Source organism: Dermacentor variabilis, chromosome 7, assembly GCF_050947875.1.
Source record: "Dermacentor variabilis isolate Ectoservices chromosome 7, ASM5094787v1, whole genome shotgun sequence".
Classification (NCBI taxonomy): Eukaryota; Metazoa; Arthropoda; class Arachnida; order Ixodida; family Ixodidae; genus Dermacentor; species Dermacentor variabilis.
In genome coordinates this window covers 152,007,038-152,031,479 of record NC_134574.1, presented here as the reverse complement: position 1 = coordinate 152,031,479, position 24,442 = coordinate 152,007,038, and the positions used below count along the sequence as shown (strand labels likewise).

At 44.3% G+C, this 24,442-nt stretch overlaps 1 protein-coding gene across 1 annotated transcript; it reads left to right on the top strand.

The window, feature by feature from the left end:
• Positions 1 to 20,109: 20,109 nt before the first annotated feature.
• On the top strand, positions 20,110 to 23,640 carry LOC142588896 (uncharacterized). The gene is made up of 3 exons (XM_075700709.1): positions 20,110 to 20,270; positions 22,799 to 22,977; positions 23,536 to 23,640. Exons 1-3 carry the CDS (start codon positions 20,162 to 20,164, stop codon positions 23,638 to 23,640), a joined length of 393 nt encoding a protein of 130 aa, XP_075556824.1. The 5' UTR covers positions 20,110 to 20,161.
• The last annotated feature ends 802 nt before the right edge of the window (positions 23,641 to 24,442 follow it).

Here is a 24,442-nt window from a genome sequence, read left to right as displayed (position 1 = left end):
CGCATTACACAATATGAAATAGGATAAGCCTTCGTACGAATAAAAAGGAATGAGAGTTTCGCCCGACAGGCGAAGAAATGACAGCGGTAGTAATGTTTATATTACTGTTACATCTTTTATGGTACATCACATTACTGTACAGCTAACAGCTGGCGTTTGTGCGTGGTTGCCTTCTCTTGTGTCTGTGTCTGCGCGCCTTACCTGCTTTCAGCAAAAATCCCTACCTACTGGCTCAACTTTCTGTAGTTCTAAATAATGTTTAGTCGTGCGCTCGAGCTCTTTAGACGTGCTGTTGTAAGGATACGCGGCCAGACACGTTGGTGCCGCGCAGTGCTCATGGCACAGTGCACTAGAATACCCAAGGCAACTGCTTCTGGGCAGCAGTTATCTGTAGATCGTTGCAGCAGTTGCAGCTGCCAAGGCTGTGTCACTGCTACTGTGCAGCAGGAGCACCAGTTTGGTACCCAGAAGGCATGTCGCAAAGCTCGTGTGTGAGGAGATGCGGAAGCAGCGTTGGACGTGGCACGTACCGATTGTGGGGAAGATGATGATTAGAGCAGTTGCAGTATTTCCCTGAAAGAAGTGTTCGCGAGATCTGACTGTACACAGCTTATCGCTGGCGAACACAAAACTCCAGAAATAGCGCAAACAAGTCCAGTGATTATTTATAGTCGGGAAAAACTCACAGGAGATCATACTGCGCTAAATCAAATTCACTCGATTTTATATAGAATTTTTGGTTTTCTTTCCTTCAACTTATGGGGGCTGGAGGCATTTTTTCCGCAAAGCCGTGGAGAAGGGGAGAAACATGAGAATTTGCGCACAAGATTTCCTTCCCTTTACTGCATTATTTTTCTGTCTTTCACTTCGTCAGCTGTCCTCGCGAGTGGCGCTTTATGTATGCTCATATTAAGCCCTGTAACTGCGGAAAGAGTGCCTACCTTGCCAAAGTAAGCTGTAATGTCAGTGCTTGTTTTTCAGATGAGCACATTTGCAATGTATGGTGTGTGAAATTATCCTACTCGAGTAAGAACTTTGTTCTATCCAGTCACACGACAGTAAATGACACGTAATATATATTATTTCTCTTTTAACTCTTTGCATAACCCTGAGATCGCAATACAGTTGATTAACACTCACGGTGCCGGAGTACTTGGATACATACTCGTTTTGAATTTCATACTTTTGCGCAGAAATCAAAATAAATTCAAGTAAACAAGAAAGTCGCCAGCTGTTAGGAACCCACAAACTGTGTAAACTACTCCTGTTCAAACATAAATTTAAATGATATTCTGGCCGCATGAACATCACGCAACCTGCCTCCTATGCAACACAATGGCTGGAACCGAACCAGTTATCTGCAAAATCTTCACACGACCCACGTATCCATTCAATTTAAACCCAATTGCCGCGGTGACTCTCTTTCTTTCCCTCAAGTTTTCTGAGGGCCGAAAGGTTTTATTCATCCCCCGGCGTGCCCCCTTCGCCCGTCCCAGTCGCAGCTTTTCAATGTTAATCCGTGCCCGATTATTGAGGCTTATTAAAGAGGATTCTCAAAAGGCTGTCAGGAACCTCTCCGCATGACGTCATCGCAAAGCGGCGTCGGCCCAGCGACAAATGCAGGCACCCATTCAGCCCATTTAAAGAGTTTGGAGATACTATCATCAAATTAAGCGCTAATAGATGTTCCTTCGTCACCACAGAAGCGAAGTATTCTCTGTCATCCGGAGTTGCAGTAGAGCGCTTTAAACACAAATTGGCCACGTTTTTGCAGTGTCACACTAGACGAACTGTGAGCGCAGTTACGCTGTCTTCTATTTCAGGCTGAAACAAAACTACCCTCTTGGAAACGACACAAATTTCTAAGAAATCAATATTTTGAAACCTCCTTTTGACATGCGGGCTAGTTCGATCCCGGTTAACAGTATAATTTCCCTTGGGAAACTGAGGTTCCAAACACAGTGCTGAGCTTTACATCGACACTGTCCTTAGAATATATGAATCATGTCGACTATGGAACGCTTCTCTGCTCGTTTCTAAAAAATTTTCAACACCGAGAAACTTTTGAGACTACGAAAGGAACACAAGATGCACGCGTACAACTGCACTAATCTAACAAGTGGAAAAACTATTGTTTAAGCTTCATAAGGTAAAGGACAGAGAAGTCGATGGCTTGAGTATATTAGTTTACTTTGACAGATAACAACGACTATTATTAACAGGCTCCAGTTTGAAAACTGCATGTGAACTTACAAAATCAGTTTGATATAGAGTGGGCTGATATAGTGGCCAAGCAAGAACCGGAGCGACACAAATGTGTATGCTACGTGATTGTGGCGCTTAGGTTGTACACATTTCCCATGTATTGTTGAGAGAGCCGTCTCCGCAAGGAGGTTGACATCGACTTGTCTCACGACCGCATGCTTGCGTCCTAGGCAAAAGCTCCAACAGCAATCACGACTACGAAAGACTCGCGTCATCTTCGCAAAGGCAATGGACATTTAGGCATAAAATTTAGGTACATTACCTCATTGCGCCGCCACAACATGACCGACGTAAAAATGTGTGAACGACAAACTAGAAAATAAAGTACCCCTGCTGAACATAGTGAGAGCCTATTTCACCACTGTACAATGTACTTCCAGGTATGGCGCCGTATACTTCTGTCATTCGCCTGCGAAAGTTAATTTAGCCAGAGCGAATGATAAAATGCTGGCGCTGGGTCTACACCAAGCTTAGTGAAATGAGTTGAAACTTTGTCTTGATAAATGACCCCTTTTCACCGTCGGTTCCACCACTGCACGAGGGCGGCTTCATGGAAAGGCGTTTTCACCGTTTGTTTCGTTTGATAGGCTGTGTTCCTGGCACGAGTACGCGGAATTTTAATCAACCAAATGCAACGCTCTCTTCCCCGGTTCGACTCTTCAGTTGGCAGCGCCTGGGGACTACTTTGCATGAAGACAAATGGAGGGGATTGTTGAGAGGTGTAACTTCCTTACATAGCGCCCAAATAAAATGACTCTTGTTTCACCGAAAAAGGAACCTCAACTCAAAGTGAAAGAATAACGCGAAGGCTTGAACGGATTGGATTTACTCTCCTGCTTTCTCTAGGATCTAGGCTTCAACGAAAGACGTAATGCCGACTGGGCAAGTGGTTTCCGGGCGCGGATTCGATGGACTTAAGGACTTACGTTTGCAAATGGAATATTTTACCACTGCTGAATTCACAGCGGATACAACACTAATGAAGAAAGAAAAGTAAGGTGGAGAAGCCTAAGAAAGCGCTAGATGAAAGCGTGTTTGTTTGAGCTTATTTCGACGAAAAGGCCATGATTTGCCCAATTCCTATACGAAGCATCAAGTCCGATCTCAAGGCATTATTCAAGAGGCAGTATTGCAGATTACCCAGAGCACAGCAACATTTCAATATAACAAATTTACAGCGATGCTACATTCGCAAAGTACTTCCTTATTAAAAATGGACATGTTAAAGGTCGTGTTTCGAGGATTAAAAATGCTCGAAGTAATTAGAGCTATAAAGTCAGTGAGAGATTTTGCAATAACCTACTTACTTTTGAAACAAACGTGCTCCTGCATGAGTGTTTCTGCATCTGTATGTGTGCGCGCGTGCGTCTTCGTCTGTGTATTCTTTTGAGCCTCAATAGCCTTCCCTGAACATCCGTTTTACAACCTGCCGCATTTTATTAAGCATGATAACGGGCTCGATCAGCTTCAGTTCACTTCGACGCCGATGCTTACCGAGCCGTGGCTTTCCTTTCCCACCACTTAATCTCATCGAAGTTGTCGTTATGGGATTCAACGGGTGACTCAGTACAGCTTGCTGTCAATTTAAACTCCGCAAACTTTCTAGTGATGTCATCCTATCAACACCATGACGCTCGATGGTCTCGCTACAAAAGTTGCTTTAATAGCCTTCAATAGGCCGTCGCTGCTGCAGCTTCAAAAGGCTGTTGTCAATTTGATAGGGTTAAATGCGGCAAAGTAGTCTGAATGCACAAAAAAAAAAAATCGTCGACGGGAACGGCACCTCAACAACCCTTGTTCAACGATAACAGCATACGCGGCTTCTGCTTTCACGTGTGAACTGCATGGTAGCCAGCTCAGCTGGCGTCAGCCAATTGAACCGTACGGGCTGTACATATTGGACCGGTGCCGCCGGGAGCACAAAAGAGTTTGATCAGATGAAAAGGCTGAAGAGCACGTTCGCATTGTGTGGGCCCATCTCGCGACTTCAGCGCAGTTGTAGCCAACGACCTATCTGAAATGCGCGAGGCGTCACGTAAGATAGTGTATGTATAGAAAACTCGGCGAAATATTGTTGTTTTCATTTCATTGTGGAAGGGAAACGTACAGATAAAGAGTACCTAATTTTTTTTTATCTATTTCCTACGGCTGCATGCAAGGCTGTAGAAAAAAGATTTCTAAAGGAGTTTCAGCTATTCCTTCTATTTACAACAAGCTTTCCGTTGCGGTAATAAGGCACTTTCAAAATTTATCGGGGATACCACTTCCAAGTGCCCCGCGCCTCCCCCCACGTAATATTATTGGCTTCTACGTACTTTCCATATACCAAATAAATAAATAAATAAATGACGCAAAACTTCATATACTACTCATGTACTAGTGACATTAAGATCCCGACAAGTCCAAGGTATACCTTTTCATTATCAATCAGAGAGCCGCTGAGCACATTCTCTCATATCCCATTTCAACGGCCATTGATTCCTTTCGGTCGAGAGACGCAACGCGCCAACTGCTTACGCTTTGGGCTTAAAGCTTGTGTCTTAATTAGAACAGCCACTTGAAAGAAGCTCGTAACCCTCAAGCATTATTGCGCAAGTGAAGGTAAAGGCATACTGCTGCTATCAGTCTATGTAGGACGCTCGTCCATCTTCTTAGTCACACTTTTCCCGAGCGAATCAAGAGGAAATAATAGCGCCCCACTACTGCGCACCTCGTGGACATTTACGTGCACTGAAGGATCCGTAGTATAACCCAGGAAACTTGAAACGAGCACTGCGAGGCTAGTCTTGCATGCTCTCAGTTCTGCGACGAAGTAAATTAAATCTCGTGTCGGTGTTTGTATTGACTTGTTTTTTTTTCTTCAGGAAGTCCCGGCTATCGATGCATGCACGGGAGGAAACTGGTTACTATACGCGGGAGTGTGCTCGCATCATGCATCCCGTGCTCAGCGTTCCGTGAGACGCGTCGCGTGCATCCATCTCTCTCTCTCTTCCGCCTTTGATGCAGAACCGGCAGCGGTAATTAGACGCTCCGAACGGGAACTTCGTTCCCCAGGTATGCTGCACTGATCCCGTGGAGATGGCGTTGTCTGCGTTAATTATCGGTATATTGCATTTGCGCTTGAAGTCGCACGCTTTCGCGTTCTCCCTTCTAGCCGTTCTGGCCCTGTTATAGCACGGAAGTTAACGAAACGTAACATGATCTCTTGCAATAAGCCATACTGGCTCCCGCTGGTCCCCCATCCCCCGTGCCCTGTACCGCACGGTCAACATTTCAAACCAGGAAATTCTTGTAAGCTGCGCTCGCCAAGAGTGAGCAGCTCTGCGAAGAAGTTCTCGCGAGCAACACCGCACTTGTTTCTCGTAAAGAGCGTCGAAGCCAAACTAGTCGAATCGGAGAATGTGGCAGTACTAAGCTATTTGCTGCCAGAACAGTCGTGCAGCCAGAGAAGCTACCGCGGTATGCCAGTCCCTTCGAAAATTTTGGAACAAAAAACATGTTTTAACGTATAGGCGGCATTGAAGTGTTGATTAACTACAGGAACATTTATTACCGATGGCTACGAGTACAACCCAAGGTAATAAACAACTGATACAGAGCGATAGGACGTAATGACGTAGGGGAACTGATGGCAGAAAAAATGGAGGACGCTCAAGCTTCCCCTTTAAGAGTGGATATTCCCGACGGCTTCTCACGCTCACCGGCCACTGCAGCATAGGTAACCTCAATGTTTACGGGAAAAGCTGGCGGCGAACGCTATGCACGAAGGCCAGCTTCCTGCCAGAAACGCGGCCTCTTGCGTGGGCCGATCCCGGAGGTAGTTCACAGCCGCGGAAAAAGAAATACAGCATTTTCAGGTTCATGTTATTGTTTCGCACTTTTATTATATCAGTCTGAGATGATTTAACATAAAAGGCATGCGCTGTCAGTGTTTTGTTCCATGGCATTTGTGGGCTGTCGTATGAACAGATATGAAGATATATATATAGATATATATGAAGATATGAAGCTATATGAAGATAAGAAAAGATATGAACAACTTTAGTGATAGAATGGTGGGGAAATATAAACCCCATATACCGCATGTCATATAGCAATGCGTGGAATATACATATACCTAAATATCTTATTAAATAAAAATTAAATTATGGGGTTTTACGTGCCAGAACCACTTTCTGATTATGAGGCACGCCGTAGTGGAGGACTCCGGAAATTTCGACCACCTGGGGTTCTTTAACGTGCGCCTAAATCTAAGTACACGGGTGTTTTCGCATTTCGCCCCCACCGAAATGCGGCCGCCATGGCCGGGATTCGATCCCCCGACCTCGTGCTCAGCAGCCCAACACCATAGCCACTGAGCAACCACGGCGGGTATACCTAAATATGTACGGCAATATTCGCTCATGAGGACTCAGGCGCCGGACACTGACGCCGCATTTTCCACGACACGGAGCCCTTAACGCTGCCGCGTTAAAGCATTTCATGCTCAACACTTTATGTCAGTCTTCAGGAGCTGCACTCTGAGGTTTGTTTGTAGCTGAACAGCGTTTAGAATAATCGAGGACCATCAATATTTCAGAAATCTAAATTGCCTTTGTGGCACGTGCCTAGACGGCAGATAGGATAATGTAGAAGTCTAGCTTCAAGCTTCATATTTCAAGTTATCCGCAATGCGTGACGAAAATTACGCGTTCAAGCGACGCAGTTGAGTTACGAACTTCCCGTGCAACACAAGAAACTTGTATTGTAGCCTGTAGATAGCCTAACAGCGCTTGCGCGAGGCTGTCATAATACCTTTAAGCACGGAAGAAAAGAAGCAGCTGACTTTGCTCTTCAGTAAGCCTCCCGCAAACGATAATGGCATACCTTTTTCATTACTGCGAGCATTCCGGCATCTCCAAACAGCCAATACGATGCAATTTAAGCACGGTACTCATTACGGGGGAGCTAAGACTACGGCGTCCGTCTGATCCTCTGTAATAAATCATAACGCGTGACGAAACGAAAGAGGCAACCCGTCCGCCTCCTTTAACCGGGCCAGTATATGCGCCTTTGCTTTTGTGTACGCTTCCCCATTTCACCGGAGCCTATCCATCTGCGGGAAAAGAGGGAACAACCCTGGCAGCCCGGAAATCAACAAGGGGTTGCGGCTCTTCCCTAGCGTTGGAGTTTTGGCTGCCTCTTATGAGGAATGCGCGTTCATGACGCATGTGGCCTTTCAGACGAGCCGGTTCGTGGACGTTACGGGGGAAAACAGTGAAGGAACAGTAAGAGTGGGCGGAAGGGTTTCGCGGTAAGCTATAGGCGGGAGCCTGAAAGTATCAATAGTTGGTTCGCGTAACTGTGGTGTAGCTTCCCGTGCGTGACCACGCAATGAAAGGCTTAGTTTGTTCTTAGGTGTTTGAATGGGCTCCCGGGGTGTGTAGGAAGCGGGAAGGGGTTGGCGGTGGCCTCGGTATGCTTGTGCTAGGGGAGCACTCGTGAAAGACCGCGGGGCTTTCGCCGATGCGTGGGCTAGTCTAGGGGTAATTGCTCATCGGGTGTGGTTTTTGTGTAAGCGCAACCCAGCAACAATAGATGAGCTTCGCCTGCACGTTTACAGATCCCTCATAACTCTTTTTGTGCTTGCCGCTGGCGGTATTGGGGATATACGTGCTTGTCACCCTTGTTACGCGGGCTTCCGCACGAAACTAGAACATCTTTTGATGAGATCACGATGGAGGAATGCATCCAGTGAGAAAGCAAAAAAAAAAAGAAATGTTTTAAGTATGGTTGCTAAACCGCATTGACTCCCCGAGTTGCACTGGCTATCCATGGGTTGAAAGTTTCTGTCAAATGAACGTTTCAGGGTCAATAGTATGTGGCTGTAATGTACGAAGCTGACCTTTGTTTTTAACAGTGCTTTACGCGCACACTGGCAGCAAGTCCTTAGCATGTATATCGTTGTTTCAACGCCATGGAATGCTCAAGAATTTTGACAAACAGGACAACCTGTGAGGCCCCGCTACCTACGGGCCGTCTACAGGAGCCGCCTCGGTGTTAAAGGACCTGCCAGTTTTAAAAATTTATTTGATACCTAGTTCTTGAGGCCGTGTCTACATTTGTTTGCTTCTTTCTTTTCGTTTTGTTTTATTAAAAGCGTTTCACCACTAGCTCACAAACAAGTAAAATCGTTTTTGCACCAACTGTAACAACCATTATTGATTCGTGTGTTCCACGACTAAAACAAGCATTTCAATTTGACGGAGTGCTTTCCACTATGGTTTTTGCCGTGAACGAGCTTTTTTATTTTCAGGAGCCGCCACAGAGGCCTGACAACAATACAGGATGTCACTGATACTGAGTAGGCTTAGCAGCGTGGGGGGAACGACCGGTGGGACAGAACTCAATTAGCGGGCACTTCCTACACCTTCTTATTGCTTACATTCACGTGAGGCCAGCTCATTACTCACTTTCCCTCTGGCGGGGTCTCTGTGCGCCCACAGACCCTGTTGACGCATCTTGCATTTCCTTGCGGCATTAGTCCTTGCTTGCACCTTCCTCCCTCTTTTCTTTTTTTCGCTTCTAGATGCTCCACCGGCAATTACTCGTCTGAAAGTAAGGGAGGGAAACGATGTTCCGGTTGCCGTTATAGAAGATGGAACAAAAAGACTGCCATTGTGGATATGTAGCCTGTTCACTGCCATTTCCGCATAGAATTCACGCATTATCTTTGAAGCAGTTCTCTAGATGATTTTGTCTTGTGACAAAATTTCGTAACCAATCTGGCAGCCTGCAATGCATCGCTAACTATTGCATGAACTAATTAAACGGGCACACGGCGTCTGCTGAACTGCGTTAAACCCAAACAATGTGCGGTTTGTTTGTCTCAGGGCGTTTCTTTCCGTGTTTCGAACTAATGACAGATTCTAAGGCCGTCACTAACAATCGTCGTCCACTCGTAGTAGCGCTAACACTGCCAATGACAGATATCTCTCTACAACAGAAAATCGCCGAATGGAGTTTAAGGCGTGGCCAGGGGCGAGCCCGTGTTGTTTTGTCCGGTGAAGACATATATTAAAGGACGCACCATGCTAAGTGAATCTCTCTGCACCCTTGCGAGTGTCCAAAAATTAAATTGCAGTTTAAATTTCACTTATGCTCTAAAAAAAGTTTTTGCTTACAACCAATTGCACAACTGGCATGAGACTCTAACGCTTGAGTTTTTTTTTTTTGCGCACAGACAACTTCCCATCTTTTATCTCTACAATGTTTAATTTGGACGCGATTGAAAAGTTCAGGCAATGACTCAAACGGTCATCTTACCTTTCGCACATGTAAAGCTTCCTGCCGAGAACTTATTGTTGACTGCAATTTCACGAGCGGTGTAAGGAGACGTCACGCATTGGCTGTATTTGTGCCAAACTTGTAATTCTTTTGAGTGACGACACTCTAAATTGCGCAATGCTCCCGGTGGGCTTACATTTTTCACAGTAATAGTGCCAGGGGGTGGCTTTCCCGAACGTTCAATAACGAAAATAATAACGAATTTAAGTATGTGTTATATGTTCCATAGACAACGCCTAGTCCACACAAGAACGGTTTCTTAAATTGCTTATTACTTTCGTTAATAAAAATTCGTGCAAGCCGCTCCGGTACAAATAAAGGTGTATTTAAATTTTTTTTCTAACTTTATTGCAACAGGCCCGCAGATATTCAGCGCACATTCCTGTGTTTAGAGTTAAATCACTAAACCATGTCGGCCCTCGACCGTTCACTTTGCCGTCTGGGAAATGAGAATGAGCACTAAAGAATGTGTGACAAAGACGCATCATACGGACAGTTCACCATGGCGAAGCGCCCGCATAAAGGGGCGTGGTTCCCAACATTTTATTGCGGCCCATTTTTCTTCCATACAGGAAAAACAAGGAACGCGACGCACACTTCGTACGGGCTTCGAAGGGACCCTAAAAAGGTGTCCTCGCCACTCACTGCACCCAGTCGAACGCATAACGCTATCACGCAAATCCATTTTGCGTTCAAAACAACGTTATAACAAACAGTAAACCACTCACTAAGCATCATCTTCCCACTGCCATACATGCATACCCTGCCCCAACCTACCCGCATATGTGAATTTAAAAAAAAGACGATGATTATGAGCATTTCGTGGTTTGGCGCGGATCTCCGCTGCGGAAGTGATTGCTCCTATAGCAGGCATCCAGTGAGGCGCTTTATTATCTTTCTTTTTTCTATACATGTAGGGACAGCGCGTGGGAGACGCTCAGAAATATGCAAATTCGCTCGTGTTCGCCCCCGAGTTATAAGCCATTACTGCGAGCCGCGGTTCTTCTCTCGACTGCACGCTGTGGACGCGCGCTTCTGTTGACAAATGGCTATGACGCACGGTCTCGCTCTACGCTCGGCGTACCCCGCTCTACCGGACCGGTGCCTCTTATCGCTGCACCGTATTTAATCATCGCCCCGAAAATCATATCCTGCCCACTTCGAGAGCGCGCCCGAAACGAGCGTAATTGATGTCAGTTGCAGAAGCGACCGACGCTAGGGCGGCGTAATTTGCGCAGCTTACCGGGTGGGCCGGACGGGTATGCGACGCTGAGACTCCTTATATAGCATAGTTCGTGCCATTTGCTTTTAGCCGTTGTCTAGAAGTTGTCGGACTGAGCACCGCTTCAGGTCTATTTTCTTTCCATTTTCATACACGTGCAGCTGGAGTTGGTGCGCGGGTTCATAGTTAGGCGTGGCACACTATCCTGACGGGAGAAAAAAAAAAAACTAACTAAAGAAACGGACTAAAGAACCGAGTGGGTGCGAGCAGAACTGAAGGTTCACAAAAGAAATTGAAAACACTTAACCTGTTTGTGGGGAATTTTGGTGCAGTAGATCTTTTGTAATTTATCCCGTTTAACGTGCTGAAACTATACACAGTCGGTTATAAGGGCTGCCGCAGTAGAGGACGCCGGGCTAACTTTGGCAATCTCAGAGTTCTTTTTTTGTTTGCTCTTCTTTTTTTTTCAATGCGAACCCAAATCTATGCACAGGAATGTTCTTATTTATTTATTTTATTACAGAACACCTGCGTCACATCGAAGGCATTATCACTGGGGTGACGGTTAGAGAGAGATGTATTAAATCGTTCTTGCAGTTCACGCCCAACGAAATGCAGCTACCGGAAATGGGAGTCGAACCCACGAGTTTATTTATTCATACTGTCAGCTTAAGCCAGGACAGGAGTTGCGGTTACATTGCTGTCATCAAACTAGACATGGTAGATGTTTAAACAATTGAATAGAAAGCAATCAGGATAGGAAGGCACAGCATATAAACAAATATGAAGCAATAGACAATATGAGTTACAATTAACAAGTTATAGCACTATATGGGTCTAACAAAAAAGCAATGCGCCGAAACAACGGCAACCAACAAACAGCTAACAATAAAACGCATTCTCAACCGTTTACAGGTGATTGGCAATAGCCTTTACAAAAGATTGTAAATCGTTCGTGCTCAGACGCGGAACGCCGTAGGCTCTGAGCCGCCACGGCTGGTACTAACCCACTTAACATTACACCTTCGCCACGCATGCGGTGCCATTTGGTATTAAAAGTCCTAATTATTGTTCAATGCGACTTAGTTTCAATATTTAATTTACTTCATTATGCAGTTTTATGGCCATCAATATTGGCATTTATTATAGAAACATTTTTTTTTTTGCGGTGGGCCTTCTTTCCAAGCTGAAATTCATGCATGTTCAACTTTATTGAGGCTCTCGTCATGAGAGTAGTCGTCCTTGTGTATACAAGATGCTGTGCGCAAGGAAGTTGCTTATAGAAAAACGAACTTTCCACGATAATACTACGTGTAGAAGATACACATACATAGGTCCTGAATATATTGTCAGCTCTAGTGAACAAAAAAAAAGCATAGATAAAGGGGAGAGGAAAGTGGGCGTCTTCTTGGAGGGCTACTTCTAGCGTTATTTTCAAACATGACGACAAGCAACTGTGCACAATCTCGTAATGCCCCACCTCTAGATTTGTAAAAAGAAGCTCCAGTAAATGTGGGTAATAACAATGCAATGTGTGTTTAGTTCCAAAGTTATTGATCAGATTCTTCAGCCTTATCGACTACATACTTTTCTAATTTTGTAACTTCCTTTTATGTATAGGGACTGAGCTACAAATGTACTTCCAATACTTATTGACATGGCACTTATGTTTTTAAAACAAACATTTTTTGTTTGTTTCATGATCTTAAGAAGTTACTTAATGACAGCATATTTACGCTCGAGTAGGTTCGCACGCGAGTGGCTTGACTGAAAATTTCCCCTCGAGATCTTAATCCTCCATTACAAGTTTTTTTTTCTCGCTGGTCATCGACAGGACCTAACATCGCAGAAGAAGGCCGTACAAGCGCTACTGCTCTTCTTGCGATCTAGCGGCTTTTGTGAACGTCTCTAACTGGAACGCCCTTTGTGTGTGGGTCTCTCTCTGTGTGTGTATGTGTGTGTTTTAACCCTTTCCTCTCTGTCCTCTTTCTAACCCCTACTCACAACCCAAGCGTAGGGTGACAAACCGGAGACTGATGTCTCGTTAACTTCCCTGCCTTTCCTCTTCATGTCTCTCTCTCTCTCTCTCTTCTCGCTGGTCAGAGTGAATCGCACAAGCGACCGCGACCTCCACTCCCTCCTCCGTTTCTCTCTAAACTTCTCTGGCGGGTGGCTTGGGGAAACGGGAGACGGAGTCGTTTTTCATTCACATCAACGACTCGCACCGGGGTGCTCGGTGGCGCCCCCTCGCGCGCATTCGCCACAGTTGCGCACGCGAGCGCCCGTCGCGCCCGCCTTGTTAATTTTAGAGCGGCGCTCTCGCACGCGCGCCAAGTCGGTAGCGCCATCATTGTTTCGTCGTTCGCGTGACGCTGGCCAACCACCCACCGCACCACACCACCACCGCGAACGCGCCCACCCCGCCTTTTTCTCACCGTGCATTCTCACACTTCCCCGGTATCAGAAAGACCCGCACCGCTGTATACACATACGTCGCGATTTTTCACGCTCGGCAACACGCTCTTCGTGTTCGCTCGGTGGTTTGTACCACAAAGACGCGAATGGAATCCTTTGCGTCGAAGTAGTTGTTTGATCGTTTCGTTTGCTTTGCGACGTGTTGTTAACAAAGACATTTAACATTATTTTCGCCTGGATAAAAGAACCAGAGCAAAATGTTCCCGTCAACGCGGCTATAGTTTCTTTGTTGCGTCGTCGATGAAGCACGGGAGAACGTGGGAGGCGAACACGCCTGCGGCGACAGGCACGCCTCCCGCCGCTGGACACGTGACTCGTGCTGCCGAGGGAAAATCTCTCGAGCGCAATGGTTAATGACGGGGGTGGGCATTGCTCTTGGTGGTTCGCAAGCTGCATACTATGGACTCTGTGAATGAAATCTATTCGTTATTTTAGCTGCGTAAAGAAAATTGAGACACATATATGTCTCGCTTAGTTCTCGTGGCATCGTCCTCTTAAATGGGGTGGGCTTGGAAAACAAATAATTCAACTCACGCCTTCTTTAGTATTATGCAGCACAAAAGCCTGTCCTTTGCTATGTGACTTAAACTGCAAAAAAAAAAGCAGAGTAAAAGAAAGCAATATATATTCATTTGTTTTTCGGTACTAGAAAGTGTAGAAGTTGTCCAAGTTGCACTGACGAGGTCACAGCCTTTCTGGACTCCCGATTCATACGTGTCCGCTGAGGCCACAAAGAAATAAAATGCACTTGTTTCAACCACAATATTTCCCACAGCAACTTTAATGAAACAGTCCGGGAAACTATAGAACATCTACAGTGCATCTACCCATCTTTTGAAAATGAAAGACATGACCTCTGCACAGCTCTAAACCAGTTAGATAGAAAATCATTAACTTGAACAAGATCTTGGGATCGTGGCCACGCATGTCGCAGCTACAAAAGGCCACAAAAGCGCTGCTGCGATCTTTGAAAGCTACCGGACTGAGTACGTGATCCGGACTGAGCGATCGCCTATAGAACAGAAAACTTTACTATGTTGGCGATATCGACAGTGCACTTTTTCTTTTCCTCTTAATGTTTACCTCCCCTTCCCCAGTGTCGGGTAGCCAACCGGGTTAATTCCTGGTTAACCTCCCTGCTTTTCATTTATCATTTTCTCTCTCTTTCTCTCAAAGAAACAGTACTTTCTAAAGAAAATCGCTGTTTACAGCGCATATTTTTACATGTATATAAAGAGCGTATGGTGAAATAGTAACCACAGATGAAACCAAGTGAGAATTACAATACGCACAAATCTAGAAACCAACAGAAATAAAACAGTAGGTACAACATAAAAGTCTATGTTTAACAGAGAGGAAAAGCGGCGACTACAAAGCAAACATATATTTTCAATTAAGGGTCAGCAGAATTCACAACAATATTGCGCCGTGAATACAGCATTGGTTGCAGTTTAAAACAAAATTCGCTCGAAGCAATATATCGTCAAATTTTATAATTTCTTCACGCAACCTCAATAGTGTGTCCTAGTTTGTAGAACTACAATGTAGCATCCTACTCTAATAGCATAAGGAGAACAGCTCGGTATAAATATGGCTAGATGTACGCTATAAGTTATACATTTGTTATACACTGTTGGATGACGAGTCTATAGTTTTAAACAATCATGGAATATATAAAATATTCATAGTTGAAGTAACATGTCCAACGACGAAGTTATCTAGAACTTTAGATCTTTTGTGCTGATTTTTTGTGGTTCTTCGGCGATAAAATGTTGGTGAACTTATGCTACTATAAACAAAATTGAAAGAACTATTCGTTGTGCGCGTTCATCAAGAAAGTCTTTTATCGCGATTATGATAACTAACTTCGGATGTCCTCCCCCCCCCGAATTCGAACTTACACCAACGTAAAACTTTCATCCGAACGATGCACGTAGACTATCTACACGGCGCTAATGTCACTTCGATGGTGAATCTATCGGAACGAGATCGCTTAAAAGCTGTCTTATACAACCTGATATAAGTAAATATTCAGTATACGTGTCACCAATCCTGCAAGAAAACAAACTGACAGCACCTTCTGGAGTACATTTTGTTATAATGAACAGTAGATCTTCAGGAAGGGGGGGCATCAAATTTTGCAATTTTGCACGGCTTTCTGCTGTAAAAACACCGCCTTCGTTATTCTAACGGCGTTGTGCCCCGAACTCGGGCCTAGTTCTCAAACAAGCCGAGGCAAGAGTATGTTTGTTTTATGCGGAGAATTAAAGTACTCGGAATGGGACGGCGCGATTATGAAAAGGCTCTCCAAACTGAAGTTGGAAAACAGAGACCCTGAAGGCAAATCGAACTGCCGAAGAGTAGGAAGGTAGCAAAAATATTCAAATATTTGCTTTTTTACACTCGGAAGAAAGGCTGGAAACGAAAGAAAATAAATAAATAAAGCGTTAAGTGGATGACCTAGCAAATCGATATTAAGAAAACTCAGAGCATTGTGGACGAATGGGTCTTCTCTAACCCTTGCAACCCTTTCCAAACGAAGTGGCTCGCATATCTTCGAGTGCTTATGTTTCATATGTATGCAGATTTGTTCGGCACTCTGGAAATATGAAAGGGTTGAGCTAATCAAATGCGGCTGTTTCTTTCCACGAGGGAACGATATTGATCGCATGGAAGATTAATCTAGCAAGCGCGAGAAGCACTGGCTAAGGCTTTGGCAAACAAAGCTTTACCTTGTACGCTTGTTCATTATCTAGAGAATGCTAGTATCTAAGGAGAATCAATGATCTCCGTAAAATTAAGAGGACCGAAGTATACAGTTTGTTCGTAGTAACGTAAGACGTATGCGCAAGAAATTATTAAAGCATGACATGCTAAAAATTTTTCAATCTCAAGATACGTTTTAGAATCATGTTTCATAGAAAGGTATTTAGGAGCTTTCTGCGTACACAGACACACGCGCACACGCGCGCACACACACACACACACACACACACACACGGTGTGACAAATATATATATATATATATATATATATATATATATATATATATATATATTTATATATATATATAAATATATATATAAATTTTCTCAAGAGCACGCATTTATACATATATATATATATATATATATATATATATATATATATATATATATATATATATATATATATATATATATATATATATATTTTCTCAAGAGCACGCATTTTTGATGCATTCGCTGCTCAGTTTGTGTGGCCCTTCAAGGATAGTTTGTCTGTTGTCACGCTGTCTAAAATAATGCGCGCTTTAGAGGGCAAGCAGGCAAAGAGACCCATTAACCCCGCCATTACATTACATTGCATTACATTACGTTACGTTACATTACATTACATTACGGTATGCTATGTTACGTTACGTTACGTACAGGCAAGAATGCACTAAAGGCGCGAAATTCACCTAAAATATTGTACGCTTTGCAAGACAAGAAGTTAAAGAAGGCATTTCATCAAATTAAATTACATTTCAGGCAAGAATACATTAAAGGCGCCAACCTCTATTTGAATACACATCAAGAAAAAAAGAAACAAAGAGGAGGAAAGTTACAAGAAGCGTGATCGCTTCCTCAAGGTACGATACGGCAGAGTGTATAGTATTTCGTCAAATAAGAAGGCTAAACAGCGACTGAAGAATGAAAGCCAGAAAAGTAGGCTTCTACAAATGCAAAAGAAGAAGTTAGAGCGCAAACATAAAACAAAAATCAACTGTACTTTGCCTCATGATCATCTACGCTCACAAATTAATATCAGTTTGCATGAATACATCAGTTTGCCTATGTTATGCCTGAGACAATTTGAAGTAGTAATGAATTTTCACTAAGTGATAAATGGATGCTTGTTTGCGTCGTCGTGCTTCATAACCATAACACTGTTCGTACAGGTCAAACGGTCGCTGTGCTTCAATCTGCATTCTGCTAACCCAGCCAGTTGAAAGGCCGTCACCTTGCTACATCGACTTAAGATTCCTACGGAAAACAGGGCGTGGTTATATAAGTTACGGTCATCATCTTTTTAATGTTCGCTTACTTCCAACTACTCTCTTCTGTCAGCTCAATGCTACACCGCAAATCCAACTGTTTTTGACTACCTTCTTCGACGGCTTCGTTATTGCTGCACTATTTCCCGATGAACTCTTAGATTCAGCAGCGTTCTCGGTGTTGCCTTGTCGTTTTTTACTCATATCTGCGCTGAGATGTGCGCTGCAAACAGACCAAAAGGAAGTCGATTCGTGGGCTTTAAATGTAGTGTTTATGTATTACCGCTTTTTACTTTCAATCACCTTCAGCTTTTCTCTTTGTTTGAGTAGTAGGGGAAGTGACAACCTGCTTCTGTCAATCTCATTATGTTGATCCCTCCCCCTTTTCTCTACTGAACTAGAGATCAGTTTCATCCCATACATAGCGAGTACCTTTCTATGAAAAAAAAAAACCATCAACGAAACAACTAAATGTGTCGGAATAGCCAGCACGTGTCATGGACACCGCTCAAGAAGGACGAAGCGTCTATGGTAGAAAAAGAAAAGAACTCTGCGAAACAATACACACTGGACCGTAGGGAGTAATTCTGAACGTCAGCCACCTCCCCCGTTACCAAATGCAGCTTCCCTCCGCAAAGGGAACAGAAGAAAGCGTGGACGTAGCAGGGAAAAAAGAAAAAAACTCGCCGCGTACACTCTCTCAAGCGTGCACAAACACATATGCACGCAGGCCTAACATGCATACACGCGCAAGCGTAGGCGTGCGTCTCCTCACGCTATACTCCGATGCGTACACTCGCACAGACGGTGAGACCAGATCCCCCGTGAGGTTGTGGGGACGCCGGGAATTGGAAAGGGCGCGAATGGTTTCCTGGTTGGCCAGTTCTACGGGGTGTGCGCATGCGTATTGTGCGCCTAGCGGGGAGGTCAATAACGACGGTAAACGGGCGGCAGAGAGCGGCTGTGTGCTTCATTGCACATTTCTTTAAAATTGGTTGGCTGTGGTTCACACGCACATCTTTCTTCCCTTTTCTCCCACTTTGCTTTCAGCTGCCTGACTAGAAGCCAGATGCGGTTTGCAATAAGACCACGACGCCATCATTCACGAAATTGATATGTTACCGGGTGTGTACTCCGTTTCTAATATAGCGGCTAATCTGGATCTGGACCGGACAATTTTCCATATTAGTATCAGCTACGTGGGCCACAGAGACAAGCGCTGTTTGACTGCCGACGTCGACTTTCCCTACTTAGTGTTTCCTGAAGGGCCCAATGGTAATCAGTGGAGGACGCGTGCGCCATGCTCCTTTCCTTATGAGAGAAAAATATTCCGGCAGACCCCATCCCACGATGGCTGTCGATGTTACTGCAATTAGCATTCAAACAATCTAACGACGCACTATATTGCTGAATATAACACCTTTATTTCAATCCGCAGAGGGGGGGGGGGGATTCAGAGCCACACGCTACAGCGCCACCGATGACCACAGCGCGCACACGTTCGGAAGCCCAGAAAGAAAGCTTCACTGAACGCGGACTCCCAATGAATGAATGTATGTGGTTTAGTGGCGCAAGGGCCAGATATGGCCAAAGAGCGCCAAGACAGTGTTAGTGATTTCGCGGTGGAATAATGGGTTCTGTGACGAAGATGTGACTTGGCTGTAAAGTGGCCAAAAAATAGTCGCTGTAAAGTGCGTAAAATCTATGTGCTATAAAATTATGGTGATGATTAATGACGAGTACTATGAACATTAAAATCCATCGTAGAAGGATGATGCAAAATATAAAATATATAAGATGGTAAAATTTCTTGGAGCACTGCTGCCTCGCCAGAGCCCTTGAACCACAAGGGCCTAGAGGCATGTGCTATTCAAAATAATTATCACAGCGCCATCCTCTGAAGAGAGGAGACGCTACGAACATGTGGGGCTAAAAACATGAAACACAACATCTTTCAGATAACTTAGGACCGCGTTGGTGTCAAACAGCGGTTCTGGGCCGAGTAACATTACTGGATGAAGGGGGATCTGCTGCCGGTATGCTATGGGAAAATGTTTCTTTCTTTCATATTCGGCTTTCCGACACAACGCGGACTCCCAGTCACTTTTTTCCAGATGGCACTTTAGAACTGGATTCCAGCGCATGTGACTTCGAATGAACTACGGTGCGATTGCGAAAAGCCTATAGGGGTATTTTTCAGAGATAAAACAATAATTTTAATTATTAGCTAGCCGAGAGCGTTCTCACTTTTACCGGTTGGTCACGTAATTTTGTTCTGCTTCGAGAGCGAGACCAATGTTTGAGATGCTAGACAGGAAACGGCAGCAGCACGCCAAAGTGGGAGAAATAGGTCAAGAATACGAATGGAAGTAAGGCATTTTCTCGAGGTCATACCATTTCAATCCGCCAAGTCTACCCTTTTATTGAGCTTTACCATTGCTAGTGTAAATTTTACGTTGGTGACACTGCCATCCCATCTTCTAGGGCTGTGGCCCTAGGAGATTCTTCCGTGGCCAGCGCGAGTAAAGAACTGTGGGCGAAATTGTAGCGCTAATTTAAACTCACAATTTTGTGGGAACGGTCGAACTGCCGCTCCAGCATTGTAACCTATCCGCCGTGGTCGAACAAAGTGGGAGAGCGAAAGCATTCCTCCTCTCAGCGGGTGTTTCCTTTCCCGCAGCGGGAGCCGCGGGTCGGGAACGTCCATGGCTCCCCTCACAATGCGCGTGGTTGCAATCGGGTGCAGGTCGCTTGCGCTGTCGTGCTCGGCGTGATCGAGTTGGAGCGATGCGAGTGCAATCGCGGTGAAGTGGGAACAGTGCTGGCGCCGCCTGGTGTTGCCGTGTGAACTCGGAATGGGATACGTCAAGATCTGCAGCGCTTGTGCTGGTCGCGTGACCGAAGGTGCCGCTACTGAAACCGGGTTTTTCATCATGGAGAGCTGTCTCGTCCAACAAGTTGAAGGTAAGGGCTTTCGACGTTTCGCACGGCTGAACTATTCGTCGGAATGTGTATATGCGCAGAAAAACCCATCACACGAGAAGTACTTCGTTAGTATTCATTGTCTCGGTGTGTACACTGCTGGCGCACAATCTGCAGTCTTTCTCTCTCTCTCTTTTATTTTGCAAGAAAGAAAAGTTATGACAACTTACACTTGGAGTCTGCACCAGCAACGCCCAATGTTTTTCCATTAACTTCTTTTCGTTCTTCTGGGGCGGGGGGGGGAGAGACAAAAGCTCTGAAATGGACGTTCCGATCTCTCGGCTGCAGGCTCAAGTGCAACATTTATTTAAACCAGCATGTCATATCTTCTAAAGTTTTTATAGGTTCCACCATCTATCAAGCCCACTTGCGTGTCTCTGAGGATCGAAGCAAACATTGCAAGAATATCACAAAATGCCTCCTATAATATGTTCATGAACGCATTTATGATAAATGATAATAGAGACTCTGCGCCTACGAGTAAGACCCTGAACACAGTGACCGTGAAATGGGGCTGGGAGAAAGTAATCTCATACAAGAAAAAGACAGGGAAACAACAAGAGCCGAAACAATGCCACAGTCATGAAGGGCCAGGTTGCTATGAAGGGCCACAAGGTAACCTGTAACATCATCCTTCGAAAATAACCGCTAAAGTCATTGTACATTTAATTATTCAGACATGAAATCACTGCCCTTAGTGAGTCGCGTATTTTAAATTGCGACCCTTTTCTTCAACTCAGTCATAATCAAAAGACGGTAGGTTATAGTCAGCACGAAAGAAAGCATTCCACTTTAATGGCATACGTTATGAACCTGAGTTTTCATTGGCTCCAGCATTCAGCCTCAGTCACTTGAAGCCACAATATTTATTCATCAAATTGCTAGTGCAACGCGATTAATTATGTTTTTTGTTAATCTCACCACAGCTAATAAATAGTACTGAGACTTGAACAGTTCGCAAATTGAATTTGGGTTAACCTTGCTGAGACTTCTCTGTGCAAGCCACAAACAGTCACAAACAGTCTCGCTCTTAGAGCGACCCAACTTTTAGGCAGATATAACCTGCCTCTGGCGTTTGTGTAATTGCGTACACGGCTATTTAAGAAAGTGCTCGTATTATTACTGTTGGATTCTTGCCACAGCTCATTTATTGCCTTTGTACCTCTCCCCGCTATTGTCCTGCATGCACCCGTAAAGACCGTAAGCGATCTTGGAGTGCGCAAAATACGCAAAAATTGGCAATGTAAAACGTTCTAAAGGTAACCTATCTTCCCACCAACGCTGGCTGCTTATTCACATGGAGCATCTCAAGACTGGGGTTGTTGATCTCTTTCACTACATTGAATTGGTTATTATTTTGCAATGCCAAAATACGACTAAACAGTATGCGATCAAAATAAAGGACATGAAGCCAATATTGATCATCAACAATAAGCTCTGGTATTGTTTAGCACGTGTTTTACATGTTTTGCCACGTGCCTTTGGAAAGCATATTCTAGTGTTTCGAGGTGGAAGCGCTTTGTCAATATGGGACACACAATGACAAAAAATATATATAATAAGATCACAGTGTTTACACGGCTATTTATAATTTAGAGCCAGATAACGCAACTTCGAGACAACGATTAAAGTTGGTAAAAATAAAAAATTACGCAAGAACACTGGATAAACATTTGAGTTCTGGTTAGCAGCTTAATATCGCCTATTTTCACGGCTTATTCATTGTGTTCCATCAGCTAGTTCGCCCTATGAAAGGTGGCGGAGTTCAGAACATTATTGGAGGACTTGTATACAGGATCGTTTTGTAAAGTGTAGAATTGCACCTGTCTTCAATTTATTTGTACTTATGCCGGCCATTTCATAACGATAGCCTAAAGATAACATTCTACTGCATGCCTTATGTGGATCGCTTTTACAATAATATAAGTAATATGACCCCACCGAGCTCACCTGTAATGAGATAGCCGTCTTATTCGAAAACAGTGTCTTCCTTCCTAACGCTAACATCCTTTGTAAACACGATATCACACGACGTGTTAATGCATTCGCAGATTACCCCATAGTTACCTTCTGTCTTCACAATTCCTTCCTCTAGTCAGAAACAGTGATGACACAACATATTGTATTAGAGCGTGCTGGTCGACGACGAACAAGATGAAGTGCAAGCTTAATACTTAGGCAGTAAGCTTTAATGTAAATTTTTTTGTTCCTAGCGCAGTTACAATTTCAGATGTGGAACTCACTTCTAGCATTACCACTGTGTTAAAACGACATCACTCAATGTCTTATGATGTTCACACATTAACGCATCGTTCCCTGTCTTCAGAATTCCCCATTCCAATCAGAAACACTGCTGACACAGCGTATTGTAAAATAGCATGGTTCTCCATTACGAACAGATGAAATTACAACTACGTACTTAGGCAGTAAGCATCAATATAACGGTTCTTGTTACGAGAAAACTTACAAATTCCCATGTGCAACTGAAAAACTAACTATTATTCTTGCAGTTCCATTGCCAGCCACTGCACATGCCGGCTTGCCTGATCTGGTGGCGTCCTGTCGCGGAGCTGTGAATCCAACTTCAAACAACGACTCCACTCAGTGCACACCCGTAATGAGCCCAGAAGACCTCAAACTGATTGGCCGTAGGCTGCGGTACATCTCGGACAGCTTCGACTGGCGATCTGTACGTGTCTTGAATCTTGGGTGTTCGATCTCATTTTATTCAATTTTAAGTCGTTTTTAAGATTCGGTGTTTTCCTTTTTTTTAAATCGTCTGGTTGGTCACTCATTCTACAGTGCAATGTTCCTTAGTATAGACTCGTGTGTTCTTTTTGTACAAAGTAAGCATGGTTTCTTCAGCCATCACTGACTGCCTACCTACAGCGATAAAATGTAAAGACCAGGTTACTTTAATATAAGTGCTATTCGTCAGTGCTTTTCTTAAGCAGGTTATCTCTATTTTTCGATGCCCAACAGCCTTGATACGCTAATAGGAGTCGGTCACATTGCATCAACCTTTCTTTTTTTTACTGCCAGTATGGTCACATGCTTTGTGTTCTTTTATGAACTCATTTTTCTACAGTCTGCAGTAAAGTTAACATGCCGCAGAAATAGGAAAAGATACCTTGTGAGAGCGACAGAATAGTGACATGCCTTTGGTAAATACTACACAGTCATTGAGTTTCAGCCGAAAATGAACTTTTCACTAGATGCCATTGATGACTTGTTCATTTCGTTTCAGAGCGTGACCAGGAGATGTGAACAGACAGTCCTCAACGACTGGTTCTCGGATTTCCTGACGGCTTGCGTCTCCTCTGTACTGGAGTGGTGGAAGACAGCCACGTGAAACTTGCATCGCGAATCTCGTGAACTCTGGTCCATTGAACTTTGGAAGGCTGCTTGCCCGTGGACACTATGGTGAATGCTACTCAACGCGTCTCAGTGCTCTCAAAACAACACTCGGTGTCCGCGCCTCCAGTTGTGACGACGACGGCATCTCGTCATTTTTGCGAACGTCGTCGGCACTCGGCTGCGAGAAACTGTCATACGTGTCTGCACGTAGCGGACGTGGATAAACGCTGCCAGAATATAAGCACTTGTAAACTATATTTTTGTACATATTTCATACATAATTTCTTCGAAACTTCGAGAAGGTCTCAATTCTGCAATAAAAGAAATCACGTGAACTGCTGATTTAGTGCTGCGTTTGCCTCTGCCGGAACACGAACACTAAACAACACGTGCTTTCTTCAGTCTGGTTTATTTTGATGGGTTGATATCTTGAAGGGGTGAATTACCATAAAGCAACAGGTGAGCAGTTAATGATGGCGTAGTGCGACGATTCGGTTTGTTTTGACTGCGCAGGTGGTATTAATTCACCTGCCAAAGCACAAATAATCACTGATCTAGTACATTAATTTGCATCAGATATAGCGTGCATGTAGCATTGCACGTGCATGTAGTGTATGTAGCACAGAAAGGCTTTGAAGCATTTCGATGGCGAAAAGTTAATTTGCTGCTGCATGACTGCACAATAATCTATCTTATGCGAGTCACTACTCCATGAACTTCTATACAAGAGCCTACTCATGAAACGAGCGAGCATGACCTAGTAGTGAGGGCATAAGCAAACGACATGATCTGACTTG

What these genes read in the sequence shown, in the direction of transcription:
- LOC142588896 (XM_075700709.1), top strand. Translation starts at nt 20,162, where the DNA reads ATGGGATACGTCAAGATCTGCAGCGCTTGTGCTGGTCGCGTGACCGAA. An exon ending in TCTCGTCCAACAAGTTGAAG is followed by an intron (nt 20,271 to 22,798) that starts GTAAGGGCTTTC and finishes TTATTCTTGCAG; the next exon opens with TTCCATTGCCAGCCACTGCA. An exon ending in ACAGCTTCGACTGGCGATCT is followed by an intron (nt 22,978 to 23,535) that starts GTACGTGTCTTG and finishes ATTTCGTTTCAG; the next exon opens with AGCGTGACCAGGAGATGTGA.